Source organism: Passer domesticus, chromosome 1 (genome assembly GCF_036417665.1).
Source record: "Passer domesticus isolate bPasDom1 chromosome 1, bPasDom1.hap1, whole genome shotgun sequence".
In the NCBI taxonomy this organism is placed as follows: Eukaryota; Metazoa; Chordata; class Aves; order Passeriformes; family Passeridae; genus Passer; species Passer domesticus.
The window spans coordinates 121,443,095-121,470,275 of NC_087474.1; the positions used below are offsets into that span (position 1 = coordinate 121,443,095).

Sequence of the window (27,181 nt, forward strand, 5' to 3'; positions counted from 1 at the left end):
CAAGATTCACAGGCCTGTAATGACATGCATTAGTTAATTAGTTAATGTTTCTAAAGCACTTTGAAAATGTAAAGTGTTGTGTTGAGAACTACATATGAGAAATTGATATGAGGATACATTTAACTGTAGAAGGGGAAATACACTTTTCAGATATGGTATTAGGGGAGATAAATAGTTTTGCATAATTAAACTAGACTATTCTGCTCCTTGTAAATATACACAAGATATATTTGTGTCATACCATGCAGCTACAACATCACCGAGATTATATACACAGAAAACCACTATTCACATGTTCATTGGAAAGAACACCACAAATCTATGGGAAAATATACAGAGCTTTCTGCAATACAACAGCAGAAAATTTTCAGAGACTACAGTCCATATACTAGGAATATGCTATATGGGCATTATATTACCTGTGATTTTTTTCTGTTTAGTGCTATGAGATAGTACTTATTAATTTTGTGGTGCTAAAGGGGAGGAAGAAGAAGAAGGAAATTTTGTATTTTATGTTACCTGACTGCTTTAGTCTTTCAGTTATAGAGACATTTTAGGGACATCTAAATTTAATACCTAAGCCAAGGTTCTCCAAGGTGCAGCATTTAAGATGTAGGCACCTGTGTTCTGGCAGCTTCAGTACAGGAACCTGCTCTGTGCAGCAGTGTGGACTTGCACATATTACACAGTGCACTGACGAGCCTGACTTAGACGTGGAAATTGTAAATGAGGATGTGACCAGCAAGTGCATGAAAAAACATGAACATGCTGTGAGCTGGCATCAGTCATGCTGATATAGAGCAGCTCATAGTCAGTCCAGATTTGAATACCAGAAAGTTTTGGCATTTCCATGCAGGATAGCAGCAGGTCAGGTGTTTTTACAAAAAGATTTAAGGGACCCACTAAACATTTATGTGTGTTTCTAGTACAGAAGCCATCCTATTACCATGCATTCTTCCCAACCAACAATCTCTGTGTTCTAGATATATCAGGCAATGATGAGACCAGATAAGAATTATTTTTCATGTTATAACTAAAGATAAAAAATGCAACTGCTGGGAATTTGGCAAACAATTTGTAGCAGTTGCAGTACAAGTGCACACCCTGTGTCAAACCACATGGGTTACCCAATCTCATGTTCTAGCTGAAGGTCCATGAAGAAAAACAAAGATATTTGCCTGCATCCACAGGAAGTAGGTTCAATACAGATTCATAAAGGAAACTCTGAGCACTCTTAAAACTAACAGAAACTGATTTATGGAAAAAACCTACATTTTCCTTTAATTCGCACTGCAAGGAATGAGAGATATCCATTTATAAGAAATCAAAAAGAAAGAAGCAGCAAAGTCAAAGCAAATAATATCTGGGAAATGTCAAAGACATTAAAATAGTCTTTTGATTACAGTGAGTTATTTGGCTTTATTTTTGTGAAGCAATATCTAGCAATTTGGAAAAAAAATACTGTGTAGGTGCAGATCAATGTCTCAATTTAAATAAATTTAGCTGGCATGTGTCTGTCCATCTCCCCATATGCTTCAATTTCATTAGATTAGAATTTTCTGCTGGAAAATATTTTGAATTTTTTTTTCCTAACAGATATCTCATCAAACTACTTTATATTGGTAAAGCTGAAAGTATATCACAAAAAAATTTATTTTCAATTATTAAACACAAAATGCTGGGTTTATTAAATGTTCTTCATCATCAAAGTGGATGTACAATCTATCCTTACTCATACTACACCCTACTGTCTATCATTAGTTTTGCCATCACATTTTCAGCTCCGTGCACAGTGAAGAATTAATTTTTGTCAGAAAAATTATATTCAGTCCTCACTTTCTTTAAAAATTGGTCTGTTTTTACAAACAACTTGGTCTTTGTTAAGAAATGCATCAAGTTCTGTCTATTTTTCTAGCTGACTTTTTGCTAATTAAAGAGAAAAATCAGACTCTACAGCTGCTGCTGGTGAGTCTGTTTCTGTGCCCTTCAGTAGAATCAGGATTTTTTCCTATTAAGTTTTATTTCTTTCTCCAGAAGCATCTAAGCCTTCCTGTGGGCATTGATAGAACTTTATCTTTACATCTGAGAGAGGGTGGGATATCTTCATATTGTGGGAACAATGAAGGGTGTATTCCAGGAGCTATAGATGCCCTTATATACATGGTTGACTCCAGAATTGCCACACTTCTGGAAAGCAGTTGTAGTGATTTTGACGTGCATACATCTTTTCAGAAGTAAGAAGACAATTGTGCAATTTAGGAGCCTCTCTTGATAGTTTGTTCTTTCAGGTCTTCTCATAATTGTGATGAATGCAGCACTTTTTATTTCCTCCTATGCTGTGTAAGAACAGGCTGTTGCTTGTTATCCTTTCCTACAAGCACTATTTGCTCAATGCCTCACCAACTCAAGAAGCATTTTCAATCTTCCCTCAAGCTAAGAAGAAATAGATAAACAAAACTGCTAATACCAAAAAATACAGTGATGGAAAATGAATTCTTGACTGAGGAGAACAAGTGCAAACCTTCTAAAAGAGTTGATATATTTTGTCATAATTTTTTCTAGTGCAAGAATTTGTCTCACTTTTGCAAAGGAACATTAGTTCGTAGGTTGACAGTATTTAAATAACAGACACTTCTGAAAATAAATGGTAGAAGTTTCTTTCCCAGCATTTTTATAGCAAGCATAAAATACAGGGGCGACAAAAGCTACACTGAGTCATTTTCTTTTGAAAAATTTTAAAACAGATGACTGTGATCACCTAAACCACAGCAACACATGTTACATCAAGGGAGGGAAAGGTAGGCAAGACCTGCAGTTTTCTTCTGTCTGTATCACTAGAACTGCTTTATTCTGAGCCCAGAAAAGCTGCTTTGGAATCACCCCTTTGATGTGAAACCACATTTATCTTCCTTTACTTGCTGTGAACTACTACATGCAGTCAATCAGTATATCTGTGAAAAGAAAGACATTAGACTTCCAGCTGTGATATATTATATTTTATCTTCTGCTTTTCCTGCACCACTCACTTCATTACATCTGTTACAGTTCACTCACAATTGGAGATTGCAATATATCTGTTACCTACCCTTGGGCAGATATCCACTTTAAATGTGCCTCCAGATTTTATATTCTGTAAACATATCAGAAACAAATGAAAGATCTTTTCTGGAGGTTACCACTTTCTCTGTCTAAAAGAGGCTACTCAACCTCAGTTTTATTCTTAACTTTCCTAGAAGCTGTTAGAGTGCAAAACACCATCCTAAACATTTTTTAATGTACCTTTTTGATGTCAGGCTGACCCAGGGTATTAGCAGGTCACTACAGAGTAGCAAACACTTCAGCGTATACATATGCAATAATGGGGAAGAAGGTTAGGATAAAAAAATAATAATAGATGGGTATCACAAATTAGTGATGTTAAAGCCTGTAATGTACAAAATTATACTACCATTATGAATTATGACAATCTGTGACACTTATGGCATAGGTTTAAGTGACAGACACAGTAACAGTTGCTCTTTACAGTTCAACATTACAGACAATGGTGATGAAAAGGATCTTAAAAAAACCCCAATGGCCAACTATTTGTAAGATAGGTAACATTTTTGGATCTATGTTAACAGACAAGCAGCAATACACAAGCAGTGTACTAGTATTAAAGTAAAATCTACTCATCTCTCTTCCAGCCAATTCTTCCCTCACTCAAGAAGTTCTTATTTTTCTCAGTGTAACCCATGATTGCCCAAAGATGTCTGAAGTCCAGACAAATTAGACTGACTTTTATTTCTTTTAACAACAACAAAAAATTCTTACCTGACATCGATTGAACAGGACCTATGAGCCCTTTGTTTTATGCTGTTTACTTCCATCTTTTTCATATCATCAACATTTTCTAATTTTTTTTCTGATGAGGCCACAGTTACAAATCCATATTAGTCTCTTCCCTATATTTTTCTTATCTTAAATGTAACTAGAATTTGTATTGCTCCACAATTTTATTATGGAGACATTCATATTTCTTAACACTCTCTTTCTGATTGGTTTTTTATATTCCAATCTTTTTGTCTCCCATCTCCTTCACATATACTTACAATAAGCTTAGTGGGATTTGCTCTAGTAAGACTGTCTTTGCTTTTGTACTTAGCATTGGCCCCATTACCGAGTGAAACAGATATAATTTGGGTCTGGTTTGGGTAAAAGAACATCTGATTTCTTCATGTACTGTTAAGAAATTAATAATTTTCTTTCTAAAAAAAAGACACAGACAGTCTTTTTCTTCCTTTATCTCACCAGTTTCTATTCAACAAAGCACAGGACTCTTTCTTGTTTTCTTCTTTCCCCATTTTTTATAGTTTTCTGCTTAAGATAAATGCTTCTTTAAAAATTCATTGTTCAGAACAGAATTCAGGTCCAATTGTCTTTTACTGGAGCATGAATTCCAGGGAGATTTTTCACCTCTGACTAAGGAAACTTGCATTTCTTTAAGACTTGAATTCCCAGACCCTTGATTTCAATTGATTTCTCCTCATTTCTTGAAGTCTTCTCTTTTCAATTAAAAACACATGCATAATAAGACTAAACTAAAATTTCAAGATCTATTCCAAATTTCAGAATAGTTATTTTGAAAGTTTATGGTTTTAATATTTAATATATATGATTAAAAATACATTTACTGTTACCTTCCATTTACAAGAAATTGGACGTATTGATGGTAAGGGTTTTTTTCTACTGTATCTTTCCACAAGAACTTCTTGAGGGAAGTATCTTGCTGTCACAGCTGACTCATGATGAGCACAGGTGTGTTTTGTCTTTGACTGAGAGTCAGTCACAGATGCCACAGAAATCAAAATCTTTCAGTTGCAACTTGATGTAATAAAATACAATTACAGTACCATCAGCAGGGAGAAATCTCCCACACAGCCTGGTGAGCACCCTGGGGGGAATGTTTTTAGTATGGTGCACAGTAAATTAACCACTAAGCACCCATTAATGCTAATGAGAGCGCCATGGTTAATTTCCTGAGCACTGTGCTGAAAAGATACCTGTAGGTATTGCTTTTAAGCCTGTCTACTGTACATTTAGTCTAATAAAATGTGCTGTAAAAAGTGAGCTGACCATCTAATTCACCCATTAAAGCTGTCCTTACAGTGTAACTTATACAAAGCAAGTTAGTCAATCTGCTAAAGAAAATAAGGTCAATGCAGATTAATAGGAGACACTTTCCAAATATTGAACAAATATATTTGCATACAAGATGCAAATCAAGTATGCAAAAGGAAGTGCAAAACACACTTTAAGACTGTGATCAAAGACCTCCTGTTCTGACCTATAGCTGTAGTCATCAAACACCAGCAGCAAAGATGCTGCCTGAGTCTGTCATTTGTATTTTTACTGGTAATTCCATTTCAGTGGTGAAAGTCACTATGCTGAAGGTTCTATTTCCTTTTGAACTGTATTTTGAGTATTTTGTATTTGTATTTTGAATGTTTGTTCTTCAAGATATAATGACAAATTTTAAGGGGAAGTTGCAGCTGTTAGATCCTTAATGATGGATTTCCAACTCATGCTACTACAGCCATCTCTGATTACAGCAGCATTAGCTAAGTTGTCCATAAGATGAGACAATTCTATTAAGCTACAGGATCAGATCTCAAGGAAATGTTTTGTAATTTCATTAAAAGGGGATATAATTTCTCTTCCCATGCATTGGTCAGGACATGTAGGACACCAGTCCCACAAACCCTTACAATTTAAATAGCTTTAAATTAATAAAAAATTAAACACATTTTAAAATATTTTACTTAGGTATAGAAAAATGCTGATTGTGTTTATCTTTTACAGTGGCCATGTGACTGTAGTACTTTTTCCAGCTTGCCCTCATCTCTCCATAATTAAGCTGCAGTTCCTTAATCCTTAATGCTGATCATACAAGGATAGAAATGTGATGCTCCTTTCCATGGACAATTCTACCACTGCTGCAGTTCCTTAATCCTTAATGCTGATCATACAAGGATAGAAATGTGATGCTCCTTTCCATGGACAATTCTACCACTGCTGAACACTTGTGGTGATTTAGAGCTGGCACACCCATCCCTTAGCTCCTAGAAAATTTTGCATCAGAGAAAGAGAGAAGGAAGGTTTTTAACATCTTAACATCTTTTATTCTTCTATTTTATTCTGCATTTCTACAGTAACTTAGATTACAAACAGGCTGGTTTTGCTTTCCTTCAGTTTATCATTTTAGATATCACATTTTCAATATCTAAGGTTCTCACAATGCAGGAAAGAAGAGATATGGAATCATCAGCAATTGCCCAATTTACAAGCAAATTCATAAATTTTATTATTTATTTCTTATAGCATAGCAATACTTAGAAACACTGTGCAGGCAGAGCACAAATAAAGAGTCTCCACCAAAAACTGACAACATAACCTCAGCATATATAGCCAAGTGGAAGGTTTTTGTTAGAAGCTTTGGCATAGCTTCACTAGTGGACTTCAGCTATTATATACAGCATTCTCTTCTCATTGAAACTGAGAGTTCTGCAGCCTGCACAAAGTCAGGAATAAAAATACTGAAGACCCAGATTCATCCAGACATAAACTTGGACAATTAAAACAGTTTCAAAGCAGACCTCAAAGCAGTTTCAACTAATTATCTTTAAATGTATTTAACACTGTACAAATTCTCTGCTCGGTACTAAGTAGAGATGCTATTTCAATGTCATGTTGGTGCACAGATTTTGGCTGGGAGAGAGTTCATTTACTTCACAGGAGCTGGTAGGGGGCTATGTTTTGGATTTGTACTGACAACAGTGTTGATGACATGATGTGTTTTCATTATTGCTGGGCAGGGCTTGTGCAGTACCAAGGCCTTTGCTGCTTCTCACCCCACGCCACCGGCAAGTGGGCTGGGAGTGCACAAGGATTTGGGAGGGGTCACAGCTGGGACAGCTGACCCCAACTGACCAAATATACATCCACACCTTGTGGCATCATGCTCAGCATATAGAGTTGGGAGAAAAAAGGTGTAAGAGAATGGGCATTCAAGCATTGGCATTGTCTTCCCAAGTCACTGTCACACACAATGGAGCCTGGCTTTCCCAGCTGAACACTTATCTGTTGATGGGAAGTGGCAAATTAATTCTTTGTTTTGCTTTTCTTGAAGGTTTGTCTTTTATTCTACTTACACCACCATCTTTAACTCAACCAGTGGGTTTTCTCACTTTTACTGTTATTCTCTCCCCAGTCCCCTTTGAGGGGAGTAAATGAATGCTGTCTGGGGCTTAGCTGCAGGCTGGGGTCAAACTATGTTAGTGAGATATACAATTAATATTGCCCCAAAGAGGCATTTTCATTACCCTTTAACATGTATTTGGAGGTGCCCTATTTTTGAAAATTCAGTGTAAAAATCTTGCAGTGAGAGTGTGAGCTCTTGATTTTCAATGTTGTCTCCAAAAGGCTTTTTAAAAGGCTTATTGGCTAGCAGCTGTTCATGGAATGAACCATCATGGTTTCATGCACATAAAGAATCCTTAGACTTCACATTAATGTCACCCCTTTTAAACTCAGTCATGCTATTCAGTTTCTCTAATGTGCAGACTTAGGGAAGCATACAAACCTACAGGTCTTTCTGTCATGGTAGAAGAAACATATACACAGACATTGAGCATGCAATTCTCCTTACCAGTTCCACCCTCTGCCCCCGTCACATCTCTACTCAAGCTATTTCAATTGCAAATGAATATTTGCTAAACAATTGGCCTCTGAAATGCTGTCTTGAGACACCTTTACCTATGCTACCATCTAATTGTTTACAAAATTTTCAGTTAGGTTATCTTCACTTTTTGAGATGTTCCCTCTGCCAGATTTTTCCTCATACCTGCTTTTTAGTAAGTCAAGCACAAGTCAGCCAATTTTCCTTCTCTTAAGAATGCACAGACCAGTTCCAGAATCTTACTTTAAGTTGTCTTAAAATGATTTAAACTAGGAATTTAAGGCAGTCATCAAGGCTTTACTAACTTTACCTTTAAAAGAAGTGACTTTACTCTCAAAGAAGTGTTCATCAGATTTTTGCTTTCAGATCAAAGTGATAGAGCACACAAAGCATTTCAGCTACAATAATGCAAAGGTGCCCTCTGGGAAAAAAAGCCTAGATTTTCCATGTTAATGCTCATCCACTCTCTAGATAATATTGCAAAGCAAAAATTCAGAGTGTTAGTCACACTTCAGGTTTCTCACATCAGGTTAGATTTTTCCCCATGCCTGCATGAAGCAAATGCCAGTTATATACTTAATCCGCATGTAAAGCTGACTCTCTAGATTTGCAATAACAAGTATATGCAATCAAATAGATTGGTATGAGAATAACTACCAAGAAAAGTCAATATTTCTTGTCTGAAGCCCTGTCTGTTTCTCAGAACTCTCCAGACCTGTAAAATCAAAGTATAACTATTTTAATAAAATAGAGCAAAAAGATGCTGAAACACGAGGTTGTGAAAAATATATATTTGAGTGAAAGGAGTAAAATATAGATTATTCTTCCTAAAAAATCTATTTTCAGAATTCTCTATAAAAATACTAAATAGTTTATAATTTTCAGAAGAATAAACAGCAAAATAAAGATGTAGCAATTCTTCTGTAGGAGACATAAACTGAGTGAAGGCTTGACTATTTCTTCATGCTATGCCATTTGATAGCAAAACGAAAAAAATAAAATGCTGGCACTTCAAACTGGCAGTGTAGCTATCCATTTAAAGCCCTGTATCAGATTACCAATACCATGTGATGTCTTATATAAAGCTGGATAACATTCATGATCAGTTTGTATCCAGTACAAAGCTCCTCATAAATAAATAGGGCTAGAGGCATGTTTTGATGGCAGAGGGCATCATACTGCTCTGTTCTTATTGAAAGATGGCCCTGGTTTAGTAAAGATATGTTTTGTTGGCAAAAAGTCTGCTATCATCTGGTTAAGTGGAAGGATGTTCAGACATGAAGCTGAAGCAAACATTTAAGCTTAATCTTGAAGGCAAGTGATTTACTTTGTAGCATTTCAAGGCTATTTATTTTACAGTACAGCAGCTTGTTTGCCTGGAATCAGTGTGACTCACAAAATCTTGTTAAAATGCAATATTAGGAGGAGGAAAGAGAAAAATAAGAAAAAAAATAAAAGGAAGAAGAAACAGAGCAAGAGTTAGGAGTTAGAAATATAAGTAGAAAAAGAAATAAGGATTTAAATAAAGAGAATGTTAGAGAATGAGAATAAATCAAGTAAACATACATTTATTATCCATTTGAACCCTTTATCAGAGCCCTTGCTTACTCTGGCCAGCAGTTTCTCTTGCAAATAGCTTCATAAGAAACAGTGGGAAAGTTTCTGTGAATTACTGAATTTTTATGTCACTTAGAAGTGGACTACATAGTCTTTCAGATGATAATTAACAGAAAAGACTATGGAGAAGTCAGAAGGAATATAAATTCTATAATCTCAAATATCAGAGTACCAAAAATATAGACTAATATTAACCACTGGGAACTTAGAATTAATGGGTCTTTTAATACATTTGGATTTATTCCACACACAAACACACAAATATTATTTTCCTTGCTATTTCACCCATTATTTTTCCATAGCAAAGTTGATTAATTAACGGAAATTCAAAGTGTTCGTTCATCCCTTCCTTCCTGTTCCCCTCAAGTACACCTCTTTTTTTTTATGCTAACACAAGGAAAACATAATGCAGTTACTCTTCTAAATGGAAGCAACTATTAATTTATGAAGGTACTAGTCAACATAAATACAAGCAGTCAATGCTGCATCTTTTATCAGAGCTTTGAGCTATTAGTTCCCACACTGACTTGATCAGCTACCTTTTTTATGTTACACAAACATGCCTAAGTGTTTATCTACCAGTTTAGCCTATCAATACCATTTAGTGAAGACATTTTTTCTGAATTATGTAGATCCTTATAAAAATTTGTCAGTAATGTTACAAAGAATCTAACTTTGATATCACCTTCAGTTAAGGAGACATTAGGTAGTCATTTATTCTCAAATTCAGATTTCTGGTAATACATACATGCAGCAATAACCACCATAAAATTTATCTCATTTGAAAGATATGCTGCATTTCAGATTTCTATGTTGATATTAGACATTATGAGATATTTTCAACATGAACCGAGCACCTCACTACTCTCTCACATTTTAGTTGGCTTAGCTTTTTCTAGGTGAGAGTTTTGCTGTGTAAATGGCTTGCTGTTGCAGACAATCAGTAGCAGAATACATGAGAGCTGAGGATTGGTTTTTGCATTTTCAGCAACCAAAGAAGGTGGCAGGATCCTTAAAAGGGGCTCCTTTGAGGTAAAAGTCAAAGATGCATCTGCCACTGCAAGTCAATGGCCAACAGCCATCATCTCTTCATCATTTGTATGTAGATGTGACAACCTCCATCTGTCTCTGTTGCTTGAGCCCAAGCAATCACAGGATTTAGAGAAAACATGTAGGTAGATGGAAGAAAGGCTTAAGAACTGTAAAAAGGATGAATTACTCTCATTCTCACTGACTGCAGTTTTAGCTGGTGGAATAGAAATACAACAAAGAGACAGAAGAAAAGGATTGAGAGCAGAGAGGGGGACAAGTGAAATAATCTCACACAGAATCCATTGCTGGCCATATCAGTCTCAGTCACATGCAGAAGTTGTGCTGTGAGGTTCACATGTGGGGCCGCCAAACATGTGAAAAACTACTTTTCTTAGCACTGAAGACTACCACAAGAACAGATTTTAAAGTAAGTTGATGGACTGCTTACTGGCTTTGGCTAAAGAAATTCATCACACTCGGTCTATGAGTCCCTATACAGAGAAACAACCAATTCCAAAAGGCTCACAGTCTCCCACTCCACTTTATTTAACACATGAACTCCCCACCACTAGGGAAGAAACATAGGAGGGTTGTATGTGCACAGAGTCCTTTCAATTTTTTAGGCAGGACCTGATGATATCTAACAAAATGAGAAACAGAACCAATGAAAACTTGAGGTCTTTATGCAAAAAGACCTTTAATTAAAACAAGAGAATATTATACATATCCGTCACAAAAGCTTTCCACAGATACATTCATTTTACTCTCTTAACATTTGTTGTTCCAGTACTTGCAGTTCTGTATTTGCTATTTTTACTTTTTCAAACAATTTAATTATGATGTGAATATTTTTATACATGGTCATTTGTATATATCAGTCTACAAAAAAAAAAAAAAAGAAAAAATTGTAAATTATCTAAAATAATAAAAAGGGGTACAAATCACATTGTGTTACTCTCTTTACTCATAAATGAAATGCAATATTTTCTTTCTGTTTCAACTAGGAGCAGTTATTCAGAATTTAAGTATGCTTCCTGAGAGCACAAAGTGAGAATAATTTTTAAAATAAAGCAGCTGTAGCCATATTATACATTTGTAAAACAAATCCTTTGAGCTTTACTTTGACTACCACATTTGACAAATTTATCCTTTTCTCTAGTGTTCAGCATCAAAGAAATTCTTTGATTTTGTAAAGAGCAGATATAAAGAATGATTCGATTGCATCACAAATGAGATCAGGTTGCTCCTAACATCTAGGCATAAAGCATCAGAAATGTATTAACACTAAAAATAACTTGCAAAGACAGAACATCACAATGGAATTAAATACTATGTGTGGACATTCTAGAAAAGAAAATTGGTGGAGGAGCAAAAAGCTGCAGATCTTCCATCAGTCAATGCTCAGAACTCCTCCAGGAGGTGCCAGGTGTGGCTCACAGTAACCTGGCCATGGTTCCTTCTGAACACAGGTTCCTTCTGATCACAGGTGATCAAGCAGCAATAACTGGTGTTTCAGCAGAAAATAGAAACAGCTGGTTTTCTTAATGGATCTTACAATAAATCACATCAATGGAATCCCTAAGCAGGTTAAGAGGTGAGGAGATTGGTCTTTCTGAAAAACAGACTTGAATATGCCTAGAGACATCAGGACAAAGTGGCCTAATCCATTGGTCAGTCCTGGAAAGCCATGGATGGGGAAAGACAGTCTGTCTGCTTGCAGATGGCCACAGTCTCCTGTCTCATGTCCCCAAAGACGTGCAGGCCGCTATTGGCCAGTTTGAAAGTTCTGCAAAGCTCTTTAGACTTATACTTCCTCTAAGAGAAGTGTGAATTCAGTCAAGGCCAGATTAGGCTGACTCTGTGATGCTCAGGGTAATAAAAAATCCCCTTGGCTGTGTGCATTTCAGATGCAACCTTGCAGATGCCAGAGTGGAAGATGACAGTCTGGAATATTGGCTTGGCTGGCAATCAGGTACTGTCTAGGGAGGGGATAAGATGATGATGACCCACAAGGGAGGGACATCACGTAACACTTGTCTCTACCATGCCTCACAGTTGAGAGATTTAGGCTGCATATCCTTGATAGGCATAACCTTGCTATTATGTGCTTCCATCAGCTCAGTCCCCGGGCTCTTCCGTGATTAACTGAATAATTCCATTTGCAGGACATTATACCTAGCTCCACAGTTCTGGGGCACAGTATATTGCTGGCACTGAAGTTAGAATAATCACAGCTCAATGGCCATGTAGCTTGTCTACATGATGACACAACCCCTCAGGTCATTATTTGCAGAGGGCTCAAATCAGAAACTCAAACACTGCAATAACCTTAAAGATAATCTTATCACGTAACCAACAGACTTTAGTGGGAGAAGATTATTGCTCTGTTCTGGCAAACTTGGAAAATATCTCTATTGTTGTTCTGAATTTTGGCTATGAAATCTAATAAAGCAAAAGGAAGAAAAGCAAATAAAAAAATAAACACTCAGTAATATCCTGCCTCCTTTGTGATATACCACTGTACCAGCCTCTGCTCTCAACTTAAAATTTATATATTGTCTTTTACAAATAAGGAGACACTGCAGCTTTTACAGTACTTTTGAGAAGATACTTCATCCTCACACTGACTGGCAGCAGAGAAAAGCAACTTTGAAAACTGCTTTTTCATGGAGTAGGTGAGCAATAATCTATCAGAAACAAATTGTGATACTGCCACAGCAAACACAGGAAAAAAAATCAGAACCTTCACACAGCTAATTCAAATCGAAGGGTATTAAACAGGATTTGCTACAACTAGCTTGCACATTTTTTACACTGCATTCTTAAAAATATTCCTTCAAGATGTGCAACTAATAGGCTAACTTGATTAAACTCTTCCACATATCATGAAAAGAAACAAATATAAATTGTTTGGGGTGTGAAAGAAAATTGTAAAACATACTGCCATAAGATTTTCAAATTTCAATAGTATGTTTTAATTTTAAATTCAGGGTTGAAAATATACATATTCCTTTTTTAAATTCAGGGTTGAAAATATACATATTCCTTCAGGAAAATTGCATATATGGAGTTTCACCATTGCAATTTGGGTACCTGATCTTCAAAAGTTCTAAGTATTTAACAGCAATAAAGGTGAATGAAAAAGGCAGATGTACAAAGCACACATGAGCATTTCTATATGGACTTCTATGTAATTCTTTCTTCAGGTCAAGGCCACAAGTAATATATTCTGAATATATATTTGATAGTTTGATTTTTACTGCAAAATAGAAATGACAAATTTGAAATGGCTGAATGAAAAAAAAAATTCTTACTTCCTAGTGATGAATGTGCCATCATAACATCTTTGTTTTTACTATATAGCTTCTTTTCAATAATGTGAAGAGTCTTTTTTAGACATGAAACTCTTTCTGATAATAGCTTTTTTGTTTATGAAGTGATAAATTCTGCCCCACAGGTCTTCATTCTCCTCCTGTAGAAATCTGATTGGCAGGCATGCTGGGGTATGATGCAGAATATGTTTCCTTTTCTCATGACCATGATAATATGAGCCATTCTGCATAGTCTTGCTATGCAATATGAGAAGATATATAGATGATCTCTTTATCCACAGAGAGTTTACAGAGGCATGATTACTTTCTGTAGAAATATTTTACAAAGTCTTTTTTAACTGTTAGGATATATATGTTGAAAAATTATATTTAAAGAACAAGGTGAATTTGATTCTTAATTGTCTTCTTGAAATTTGCCACTAATTTAATGTGACTACAACTAAATTATGAGGTTTATTTTGTGTTTTTCTGTGGCAGGCCCAAAAATTTTAGAGAGGAAACTCATGGTTTTATGAGACAAATGATTGATAATTAATTGTTCTTAGTTTTCGTGATATCACCTCTGTGGATTGTCAGGTTCACAAACAACTTGCAAAATTGCAAGTGCCCAAGTGTTGCATTTGTTTTGCTGTTCAGATCCAGAAGGCAACACTTCTTGTTGAATAGCAGTCCCTCCTTTTTCCCACATCACACAGTGCCGATGAAGTCAGCAGGGTTGGGATGTGCCACCCAGCTCCGGGCTGCAGGCCATGAGCCAGCCCGCAGCTCCTGCAGCCAAGGCTGTGTTTATTGCACCCTCTTCTACAGGGACCACTGCCTCACTGGGGACAACTTCTGCTTCCAGTAGAACAGCACCTCAGGTAGTGAGAGGTGACATGTCTCAACAGGAATGCTTCTCGTGTTTTTATCAAGTGTCTTGATACTAGCAAACAAAGCTAGCAAGCTTGTTCCAAAATTAAGCTTGCAGGCTGAGAGGAGAGGAAGAGCATTTACAATATGGAATTGATCCATTTTAAGCGTTCTAGTTGGCAAATGTGTTAGAGAGAAAAAAAAAATCAGAGTCTGCAATAGATATCTGGCACGAATCAGAAACAATATTTTGTAGGTGGGCCCAGCACAAAGCAAGGTCCATTAGGCTCAAAGGACACTGCAACAGAACAATGGAAGCAGACAGGAAGTCTGCACTAATAAATATGCCCATTGGGCCAGTGCCACTGCCTAGCATGGCATAGATACATACAGAAGGATTATACACTAAATGGTGCAAGCACAGTCCAGTCCATCTGTCATAAACATTAAGTCCAAAGGCCACAGGTGCAGATGGCACTAAAAAGTAAAAATTACACCCAGACAGAGACCACTTCATGTAATATGGAGAAGAAAAAAACAATCCAGCAAAACTAAACAAAACAAAACAAAAAAATTCCACTGATTTGTTTCCAATCAATAAATGTTCTCAGAATGTCCTTGGCAATCTCTGCTTCTTCCTTTCCCGCTGTCATTGTACATGCAAAACATACATTTATTTCACAAAAGTACTTTGAGCATTCAGGATCATTTTTTATTCAGTTAAGTAGATTTACCAGATATTTTGGCAAAAGGCAAATAATTTAAAGTATGATTCAGTCCTTCATTCTAGTATGTTGAGAAGAGAATGTATTTTGCCTTTGGAGAGGGCATGTTAGACTCCAGGTATATTTTGCTTGAGGAATGTTCCCATAATAAAAAGTTTAATAAAAAGGAGGACAATGTACTTCTCTCCCTCATAGTCCAGATAAACAGAAAGGGAAGTTGCCTATGTCAAAGCTCTAAAGAACAAAGAATTTCTGGTTTTTAATAATTTTAAACAGCACTTGCAGAGGACATTGATTTCTCAAACTGAAGTATCTTTAATACATATGCTATAGATCTGCAGATCATGTACATAAAGGTAGGTAAACACCACAGAACACACTGTACTACAGTAACATTTAATTCACCATAGTTTTCTTCTTTTACAGTCACCACAGGCAAGTAACCAAACACCCAGAGCTAAATGGGAACAAACCACCCAAAAAGGGTACTAAAAACTCTTCCTCCAAGTGGAAGAAATCCTCAGAATAAACACTAGTTCTTCAAGATTTTGTCTTTATATATGTAATTAACTGCACTCCAAACCTGTGGAAGTCAGAATTTCAAGTTTGCCCTTTTTCAGTCGTACTTTGAGGCAGTTGTAGAACTTGTACAAGCACTGGTCAATTTGTCAGCTGATTAAAGGAAGGATGCCAATTCTATAGCAGCACTTACAAAACAGTTTTAAAATTCTAACAAAATGCTTATATCTTTGATGGGGTTTTAGACAGTGTTTAACAAAGAAACAAAAGCCATCTAAGAATATAATCATATTCCAACTGCATAATCCCACTGAAATTCCCACTGGCAACCCCAGTGTTGTTTCAGAAAGAGTAGCAGTTTCATTGATACCAGTCCATTGAACTTTTTCTTGCTACAAGAGTAAACCTTATCTTTCCATTTTAATCAGCATTGCCCATTATGCCTCACTTTGCTCATGAAATCTGACCTCCATAAATCAATGGGATCACCCTGATGCCTTTGCAATAGCAATATCTGTAAGATTGCATAAGCAGATGTACAGGATGTGATGTCTTTTCCCTTCCTTCAGGACAGAGTTTGTGTAACTGGACAGCAGACATGGTAATCACAGAAATTATTCTGCATGCTGTTTCTTTGTTGTACTTGAAACCAAGTACCGTAAAGATCTAACAATACAGAAATGAATCAATTGAATGCTACTTCCAAAACATTGTATATATATATTTTTAATAAACAACCAAGTTGTACAGTTTTTAATTGCTAAGAGGTACATACCCATTAAGCATATGTTTGAGTATGGTCTTTACAAGAGATGAAAATGGGAAGCATTGATGTCAATTTCCTACAGTCTCAAATTTAAATAATTTAGGAAAGGGGTTTTTGTTTTCTTTTTTAAATCAAAAAGTGTGACCAGTGACTTTGAAGACCTGTTTCTTCATGTAATACCAGAGGATGGTAGTATTTAAGTTTTGCCTTACAGCTGTGGTGGGATCCAATGTCTCATAACCAGAGCACATTCCAATTTAATTCCCATTTAACAGCTGACTACCCAAAGTTATCTGGCTTTGCCATGGATTAGAACTAGGGATACTTTTCCAGCATCCAGTTTCTAAGTGTTTATTCCCACACTGATGCTGCAATGACAGCTGAGACTACAGCTACTCCTCTTGTTCTGCCCTCCCTGTCCTCAGTGACCAGGAATGACAAGAGAAAAAATTCCTGCCTCATTGATAAGGTCTGTTGGTGCAACTGTGAGCAGACAAGACCTCACACTGCCATATTTTAAGTCAGCCAACTCTTGTATTGCATATAAGAACAATAAATGTGATGCCATATCCAGCCTTCCAACAAGGCTTGCTTATCACAGCCACTGTGGTGACATCTACTCACACAATATTAGAGTCCTCATTTCCTACTGGCTTGGAACTCGGACAGAGTTTGCTCCCATTTCCATCCACACACTCTGACTCCCAAGTAGCCCTGGCAGATGGGTTCTTGTGCCAGGATGCATGGAAGGAACCTGGAGAGGTTTCAGCCATCCATCACCAGCCATTAGTGCCCATGTCCTTATCTCGTCATCTCCCTTTGTGCAGCTGGACACCAACAGCAATAACCAAGGATGATGATATTGGTGTTGGGGCTCAGGAAAGCAACAAGGCAGCTTCCACCTGGAGTTAAATGAACTGAACAAGACATGCTGAAACTATCCGTGCAAAATAAATAAAAAATTATTGAGAGAATATAAAGGGAGAAGGTAATAAGCTCTATAGAAAGTGCAGTGAAGAATGGGTAGATTTCATGGGCAGCTGAGAGACAGACTTCACAGACACTTGAAGAGGACCACTTCTGGTGAGTGCAGTCATGCAAGGTCAACAATGCCCAGGGAACCGCAGCAGAAATTCCATGCAAGGCCATGAGCACACAGTAATGGTTTCCGCAATACTGACCTAGCAAACTGGGATCAGTGGCGGGGGGGTGGTGGGGGTGTGGTGTGGTGAGAATTTGGACTGGTTGTTTTTTCAGAGGAGATTGAAGCAGGAAATAGTTAACCAGAGAGGTGAAAAAGAATGTCTAAAAATAGATTTTAGAAGTTATGCAAGTCCTGTGAGCAGTGCTGCCTGCTGGGTAGTCCTGCATTTGATGAGCCCAGCCTGAGCCAGGACTACAAACCAAACCTGTAAACAGACAATGCAAATATCAAACCTGCTTCTGCAGTAAGGAGGAAGTGAGCTGGGCTGAGGTATTTTCCTTGACCTAAAAGGACAACATCTGGACAGGACAGATTGAGCATTCTGGCACAACTCCAGGACTGATTATATTGGTATCTTCCCAGACACTTCCTAATATCTTTCACAGCATAAATCCCTACAGCAAAAGATTGATTACAATGTAGTCTACATTCCCAAGTAGAGTATTTTCTAACAATGACCCAAGAGGCTTCGTTTCTTTCCTTCTACTTTTAGCTCCCAGTCCTCACTGTTAGTCATGTTGATTTGGCATAAGGAAAAGGTAGACTTACAAATATTTTTAATCACTCTCTTTGTTCCACTGTTTTCACTTTGATACACATTCAAGCAAAAATGCATCAGATTTTTCTTGATTTCCTTTACACAGTTCTTTCTTCCTTAGCAAAAATATTCACATCAAATTTCAGGGAAAAATAACAAAACAGAGGACGAGCACCATCAAATTAAACCAAGACACAGCTCAGAATCCATAGCCATCACTTCCCTATCAAGAGCATTCACCATCCTGGCCTCTGAAACATGTATCCAATCAACTCTGTCATCTCATTGCAGATTCTATTGTGCTGGTCAAGAATTAAAATCCATGCTACTCCAGACGACTTTTTCATAAAGTAACATGATATAATCATACAATGTATAAACATTCATATTCTCTGTGGTCATCTTTACCACCAAAATTAAGCTGCCAGAAAATCTTTACTCATATGTTTTCTCTGAAGTAGCATAAATCTGCTAGCAAAATGGAATATCTGTGACATGTGATCACATGGTTAACACTTCTAGAGGAGCACTACTAATAAAATTATTACCGAGAAAAATAGAAAAAATATTTCTGTGAGTCAAGTTCATGGGAAATGTGTTTCAGTTTCATGCTGTTTAAAGCTGCAGATAGTATTTTTTTCAGATTTTTATCCATATTTAATCTAATTTTAATGAAGTGTTTTCTTAAGTTTAACACCTTAATTCCTGGAAAAAAAATGTCCATATTAACTTCTTGAGATCACAAAATATATTGATGAGCTCCTAATTATCATTTCCCTGCAGAAATTTCATAATATTCTGTACAGATTCATACAAATATATATATCTAAAATATTAATGTATTGATAAAAATACAATATATAAAAAAATAGATTAAAAGTTTTCAGAAGGGCACACTTTTTTTCTGGATCAACGTGAAATCTCCAAAGAATAGTAAAATAATGTATTAAAATAACACTGCTATTTATTGTGATTTTATAACATTGGGAAAACCTAGTGTGTAAAATTGAAACGGTGATGTGCCATTAAAATAAAAAAGGAAAAAGTAAACTATGGAAAAATAAGAAAAAGAAAAAGTAAATGTACTTGTTGAATATTTTCCATTCTGTGAAGCCTGTTCTTAATAACTCCTTGAACTACACTGACTAATCACAAACATCCACTAGAGCAGACCTTGATGTGCTACAGATTGTTGATAGAAAAGTAGAGCAAAATATAGGATTCAGTGTTAGACGAGACTTGTTAAAAACATAAATATCTTTTGAAGTGATTTTGCTCGTAAACATAAACATGAATATGTATTACAAAAACTGAATTCACAATTATTTTGTTTACAGTTAGCAGTGTGAGTATTAAACTCTTAGAAATACATATGTGAAAGAGAAATAACAGAAATTTTCTAGGAAAGTGGAGTGATTTTCAGAATTTCTAGAAAGTCTTGATACTGCATATTCCTCAGATTTAATGTTGAGGTCATGCAGTTCCTTAGCTTTAGGTCACCACAACCCATGAGTTGGCTGCTTTTTTTTCTGTTCCCAGGATGGTAAGACACTCAAAACTTGTATCAGTTCTGTATGGATTTCAGTGTGAGTCTAAGAATACCAAGACTTTAGACTGGAGTCTAAACTTTGTTCTTTACAAATGAGAAAGTGAAGAAATTAGAAACAAAAGGCTAGTATTGACTTGAGATCCACAGTGAAAAGGGCAGGTAACAAACTCACAACAGAAATCCAGGATAAAGTGAAAAACACCCAAACCCATCTACACGATCCAATCTAATATAATCAGGGAAAATCACCATTCTGATTCTTAAAGCACAGTAGGAATAAAGGTGCCTCCATGGATATGTTTCAGTAAAATGATAGAACCACCAAAACTGAAACTGTTACATTGACATTTTCATGAGATATATGTCTACATTTCCTGAAATCATACCAATTGCTTAGGCTGTCCATTTCTTCATGAAATGGGTGAAAAATCTCTATTTTTTCCTCCTTATCGAATATTTGAAATTAGGGTTTATTTGCCTACATATATCATTCCAAATTATTGGCTCTAATTTATTTATTTTTCAATACACAGATTAATAATGTAATTGTCAGCAAGGAGCCTGAATTTATTCAATTGTTGGTGCAAATGCCACAGTTTTCTTGTTTACATGAGGAAATTTTCACTAGTGCTGCTATTTCAGTTTCTGATCACTACTGACTGGATCAGTGCTATTCCCATCTGGACACAAGCCCACATTTGTTTGATATGTGCCTAAACAGAATACAAAGCTTTATAGCTGAATGACAGATACCTTCATTTCAGGTACTGGTATACCCATATGTACTAAAAATGAAGAAACATACCCTGAGTTATAAAGCATGTGGTTATATAGTGGCAAGATAATTTAATTATGCATAGCTGCTTTGCAGGGAAGAACTTCTAGAAACCAGCAACAACAACAACAACAACAAAAAAGAATAGATCAAAGACACCAGATGAGAAGGAAAAAAAAAGAGAATATGCTGTTGCTGTACCTGTACATATTAATGTAATACCACAATCAAGAAAATATCAAAACATTGATTTATGAGAGACAGGAAACTTCAGTGATAATACAGACCTTCTGTTTCTTGGTTATGAACAGCTTGGCTGCAATCTTCCTTCTCTGGTCAGGATGCAGATAAGAGTCCAAAACTTCTAGCACAGCTTTACACTTGACTAAACTACACATTTTACACAATATTATTTTGGTCTCTGAATTTTTGGGAGTTTGTATTAAATATGTTACCAAAAAAAATAAAAAATAAAAAAGCAAAAAAGCAGACCAGATTCTGACATTTAACAAACAAACTTCATTGAAGCAAGGGTCCACTTTGACTTGTGGACTTCAACATCAAATTCCTAAAACCAGAGTACTGAGTATTATAAATACTACTTTAATTTCAACCTCTGCACTACTTTTCAGGAAAGATAAGTATTGAAGAGAATCAGTTATTACAACTGAGCACTTCCACTGTGGCTCAGCTAAATACAACTTCTCACAGACTTTTTAACCAACAAAAAATGAGAGAGATATGTAAAAGTCAACCAGAAAATATCATTTGTCAAAATGCTATGGACAACAGAAGCCTATGTGGGGAAAGAAGGTGGATTTGACTTTTGGATTCAAGACTATTTTTTCAAAACACAATCAAATCCAGGAGGGAAATCAGTACTTTAAAAGTTATTTCTTCACTTTTAGATAAGAACTGAATTGAGAGGAATTGAGTGCAAAGTTTTAGTAAAAATTTGGACTCGTACTGGAAATTGTCATTTGACATACCATCAGTTGTATGCCACCCTATCAGAGTGGATCCCGTGTTATGAAATAAATTAGATTACTTCTAAGTTTCATTTGCTCCAGGGGAAAAAAAAAAAAAAAAGGTGAAGCATGCCTGTAGAGCTTCTGTTCTCACCACTGCTTCAAACTGTGGAGAAGCACTTCATTGGCTTCAGCAAATTCAGTACTTTATGCTACATGTATAAAGGGAGATGAAATCCTGACATGAAACCCCCGGGACTGGAAGACCTGTGTGTGATGTTACACAGAGGGTTGTAACAAAAACATATCACAAGTCAGATATGCAACAGCAGCTGATAACACCTCTCTCTCCTTGCCCCCTCACTTTATACTGCTGGTAGCTGCTACAGTTAGCAGGGAATCCCTCCCCTTCAGTAATCCTCCCTTTAAAGCCCCTGGAGCTTCCTTCGCGCTCATGGCACACAGCACAAGTGCCTCAGAGAAGGGTTGCAGAGTCTCTGTCTGGTTCCAGTCACTTTTAAGAGCATGATAAAGCAAATGAAAAGAAAGTATGATTTTCAAAAGTGTTGGATTCTTTCCAATGCCTCCATAATCAATTTAAAGAAACACATGAAAGGTAAGCAGAACAAGTGAAGAGGATTTTCAAGAATATTTACTCTTTGTGTGGCTCAACTCTCTTTAAAGATACAGGAAATTTCTCCCTAACATCATAGACAGCAGATGTAAATTGGTATCAGAATCAAAGTAGAACATAACCCTTTTTATCTGGTGATAATCTTTTTTGCAATTCCTTGATATTCAACAATCACAATTCAATAGCAAGCTACTTTTCAAAGTACTTAGTTAAAGTGTAAGGAAATAGAATGGGGACAGGAAGGTTGCTCTTTCTAGATACGCAGAAAGCAGTTTGAACAGAGGCTTTTCAGAGAGAAGATTTTGCAGCTAATATATATTGAAGGATCTTTTCATGCAGTGACTATAGGCAGTGATTCTTTTCCTTGCTTTAAATCACAAAAGGAAACTACGAGCAAACAATGGCTTTAAAAAGAGAAACAAAAGATAATTCAACTTTATATACAGAGTCTGCCTCCCCACAGCCCCCTGCATATCTATGTATAAACATGAAGAAAAGCCTTTTAAAACTCCATATAATGATAATTATCCAAACTTTTTACTAAAAATGAGAAAAATTTTTTTGTTACTCTAACTTCAAAATTTTGAAAACTTGTTCCCTAAAAATTGTACTTTCTCCTACTATTTTTTTTGTTATATAGCCATCAGCTAGATGTAGTTATCACTACACTGTATGTATTAAGTATTATGTATTGGTTTAAATAATGATTCCACCAAATAAGGTTTCTAGCATCAGTCTGCTAGCTCTAACATGCAAAACACTGTAACATTATCATATTATCACAAGTATGTTTAATCTATCTTTTGAAGAGGATAAGACTATATTGTCTGTAAGCCACTGTAAGCCTTTACCCTATTTTAAAGGAAAAGTTAAAGATCAAAAGTAGAGAGCATAACTACACAAAGCCTTGGCACTCTCTTTCCATTTCAGCACTCTGCACTGACCTCTACCGGTTTCTCCACTTTAGGTTTCATTAGTATGAAGCAATCCACTTTTATTGAACTTTTGCACTTTTTTCTTCAAATTCTGGGATGAAGTAAATTGCATCCCACCCTGTTAACTTCTCCCTGACTGAAGGTCATAAAAAAAATCAAGCTTACACCTATTGGTAGCACTTTATCTTTAATGAATGAGACACTAGGAAAAATAATTTGTTAAAAAAACACCTCACAGTATATATGCAGCTGTAGGTAGATATTAAATCTGAAAACTACTTAACACATTTATTACTACTAATTTCTTGTATTTTTTTTAATTGAGCTGCTATTTCATGTCTCATGTGGTAATTAGATGTTTGCTCTACAAAATCTTGGTTTTTATTATAGAATTGCAAGCATCTGACCTATGATGAAGATCAGAAGTACTACTGCAACACAAATACCAAAGTTGTGAATATAAATTTAACATCTTTAGTCATCCCCATTTGAAATACTTCTGTTTCACAGAACATGCTTCTCTCTAGAAGGTTCTTCAGTACAAATATTTGCTTTAATTAGGACAGACCTTGCAGCTTTTATAACCACACAGCAATGTATTGAAGTACAGTAGCAGGCTTGGCTATGTAAAAGTATCACTGTAAAAGCTTTGTCAAACCAAAACCATCACCCTGTCCTACTAGGAAGAGTGATGCACTCACCATATCTTTTATACAATTAAATGAAGTTGAAACTATCCATTTTTTAACAGATCACAAGCAAAAACAAAGCCCTAGTTTTTTATGTGCTTTACAGTAAAAAGCAACTCTGGTTAGTCATAAGTAAATGAGCAAACTTTTCCATCCTCATTTACCAAAGAACACTTTCGTTGTCAGCAAAACCCAAAACTTTCCAATTTTAAAAGCTTATTTTTAGATCTCTTTGTTATTAAATTCTTTAAGTATGAATAATAGTTTTGCATATCACGAGAATTTCATTTCCACTTACTGCTCCACCAGTGACTTGAAACAAACTTTAAAAAATTATAAAAGTCACCTGTACTGTCTGAAAAAACCCCTACAATTGCTGACCACAAAAACAAAGAAGCTTTGTTGTTCGGTTGATATAGATAGTAAAGCAGATCACATATTGCTAATTCCATTTCAGAACAGCAAGATTCCTATTATTCATGAAGCTGTATTTTGTAATAATGCATTTTTCTTTTCCATAAATACCTTTCTAAATCATGAACGTAAACAAATCACTCAGATATTCAGCATGAATCTACAATACTTTGTACTCTATAAATATCTGAATCTGACATCCTCTTTAATTTGCTTGGTTTTAAATCAAATTCTCTGACTTGTGGAACACTCGTATTTCTCTCCCCTCTTTTCCTGCAGCTGGAGCTCACACCACTCCATCCTGTCAGTGCCAGGAACCGGGGACATCCCCCAGGGAAGCCCTGGAGGCCGGTGCAGCCCGGTCGGGCTCCCAGGAGCCCGGAGGTGCCCAGCAGAGGGAGGACAGGGGGTGCCCGCAGCCCCCAGGCACCGCACCCCTCTGCTCTGCCTCCAGGCACGGCGGCAAGCGGCAGCCTCAGCTCCACTGTCCGGGATGAAAACCCACTCCTGGTCCTGCCCAGGGAGCTTGGTGACGCTGCTTTGTGTGGCTTTCCCTCTTACCTTCATCCAGGGGCTGAGGATGGGTGTCCGCAAGGTTGAGGCGTCCCGGTCTTCCTAGGTTTGCCACAGCGACGATGCTCACGCTGCTGCTCCTAGGACTTGGATGAACAACTGGATGGGCTCTGCTTGTTCTGTGCTGTGTTAGAAAGAAATCACTTTGATGCTCTAGGACTGGGCCTTTGCTCAATGAGCAAGTACATGATCGTTCTGAGATTTGCAGATCAGCCTCTTTTTCCACACGTGGGAAATTGAAAATCTCTTGACTTCCTACAACTCACAAAGGAGTGAAAGACATTGATTTTCACTGAACAATGTGTTGACTGGATCACCATGAAACCATCTTCTTTCCAAAAGACATTTTAAAGCAGTGCTTTCAGTCAGCTCTGCACAAAATATTCCAAAACGTCCCCAATAACTTTTTTCCTTACCTCTGGTATCCCAGTGAGGTCACATTCTGTTAAAAACATCCTGTCAAGCTTGGTACAAAAGGGCTCCAAAGAATCAGAATGCAGAAGCTATGCAACTTGCTGACTAACTTTGCTCTGTGTTATTTACCAACCACACAAAGAAAATGCTGTCTATTCAAAACACAGTTCAAAACTCTCTTCACAGAAAGTGAGTGAACAAACAGTCCCATGTCCGACGCTGTAGTCACATCTCCCATGAGGCCCGGTGATAGCTCTGGGGCATGGGACGGAGTGACACCACCAGCAGTCACTACAAGGCACTTTTGTAAACAAGTTGTGTGTGTGCAGAGAAGGAGGAGGAGGAGGAGGAGGTGGGTGTTACTCTTCCTCTGTCTTAACATTATGCTTTATTTGCTTTATCAGGTTAAAGCAGAACTTCAGTCTTGCTTAATCTACTGAATGCATTTGTTATAGTCCTTGCACAGGATTTTCCTCACTAGAACCTTTATTTTTTTTCGGAAGGGGTCTGAAAGGAACATATGGAATTTGTGCAGGATCCAGATTTGGAACCCTGGAGCTCAGTTAAGTAGCAGAAGTTAGTTCAGAATCTTCCAGACTCATCACAGAAACTGACAAACTCAGTGACTTCATGACCAGTAAAAATCCCAAATAGTCTAAATATTATTTTTAATGTATTAATTCTTTGTAAATTCTTACCCCACTAGTTACCCCAAAGGCACACCTATTCAGCTCCCCACAGAAAGAGAATTACCATACAGACCTAGCACTTCCAGTACTGACCGCTGGCCTCTACTCACACCAAGCCACTCCAGTGCCTTTCCTTATACTTACAATAAATCACAAACAACTTTTTCCTGATTTTGAAGGATAAATAATTGTTCTCATTAATCCCTTCGTAATTTCATTCTTTAGCTGTCAGACCAGCACTGGAATTTTTGCCACATAATCCAAACCATCCTCGCTTCCTATCTCCTTCCCATGATTGATTTTTTCCCCCTTAACAGTTCTTTAGTAAACATATTTTTATATGTTTTCAAAGGTCTAAAAGACAGGTGTTATAAAATACTTGCAATGTAGGTTTGTAAGAGGAAAATGAGACATGGTGACATTATGTTGTAAAATAAACTCCAGTTGGAATTTTCTTTTATGGGGTCTTGATCTGCACGTTTATAAATGTTTATAGGTTTGTGACACAGGTTATTCCAAAGCTATATTCTAGGAATAAGTATCATTCCAGGTACGACATGAAGCACATTCAACTGCTGATGTACTTCAATAGCTGAATGTTCCATGACCAATAACTGGATAACAAAAGTGCAGCTTTTAAATTGTAAAGGTTTTCTAGAAATACATAAACCCTTAAGATATCTAGATATATTTCTTTCATGCAAACTTGAGAACAATATCTCTAAAATACTGATGGTGAAGTCTTACAGGTAAAATTGTCTAAGTAACTCAGGACTTTTAAAACAAATATGATTGTTTCTCAGTATCCAACAATCAACCAGCTTTTGGTCAGACCTTGTCAAGCAGTACCATTCTCCAAAAGCAACTACTTACAGATATCAAGTGAACCTTCACTTGTCCATAATAACTGAAGATAATATATGAGTTGCTTTTTAGTCTAGACTTTGAAAAACCAATAGGAAGTTTTCCACTGATCTTCGTGGATTTTTTATATTTCAAGTTTACAGTATAAGTTCTTCTTATCTCATTAAAATTAATAGTGTACTGTAGAAAAATATACATATAGTCTTCCCCTTTCCCAGTAACCTCAATTTTCCACTTAATTTTCTGTATCTCAGGAATACATATCCTGCTGTGTATAAAATACTGTGGAATGCAGTAAGTTGATTATTTTCACATACCACTATAATGTCAGAAAGTTTATAATCCCTGTTTTATTGACTGGAAAAACCTTAGTTAGGT

At 36.5% G+C, this 27,181-nt stretch overlaps 1 protein-coding gene across 1 annotated transcript in view; it reads right to left on the reverse strand.

The window, feature by feature from the left end:
* ST18 (ST18 C2H2C-type zinc finger transcription factor) overlaps window positions 1–25,406 on the reverse strand; it is a 168,188-nt gene extending 142,782 nt beyond the window's left edge. The window contains exons 1-2 of the mRNA XM_064386178.1: window positions 25,253–25,406; window positions 24,825–24,960 (exon numbers count right to left, since the gene is read on the reverse strand). Of these exons, the coding sequence (XP_064242248.1) occupies window positions 24,825–24,960; window positions 25,253–25,291 (175 nt within the window). The 5' untranslated portion in view covers window positions 25,292–25,406. The remainder of the gene's footprint in view (window positions 1–24,824; window positions 24,961–25,252) is intronic.
* Window positions 25,407–27,181: the final 1,775 nt, after the last annotated feature.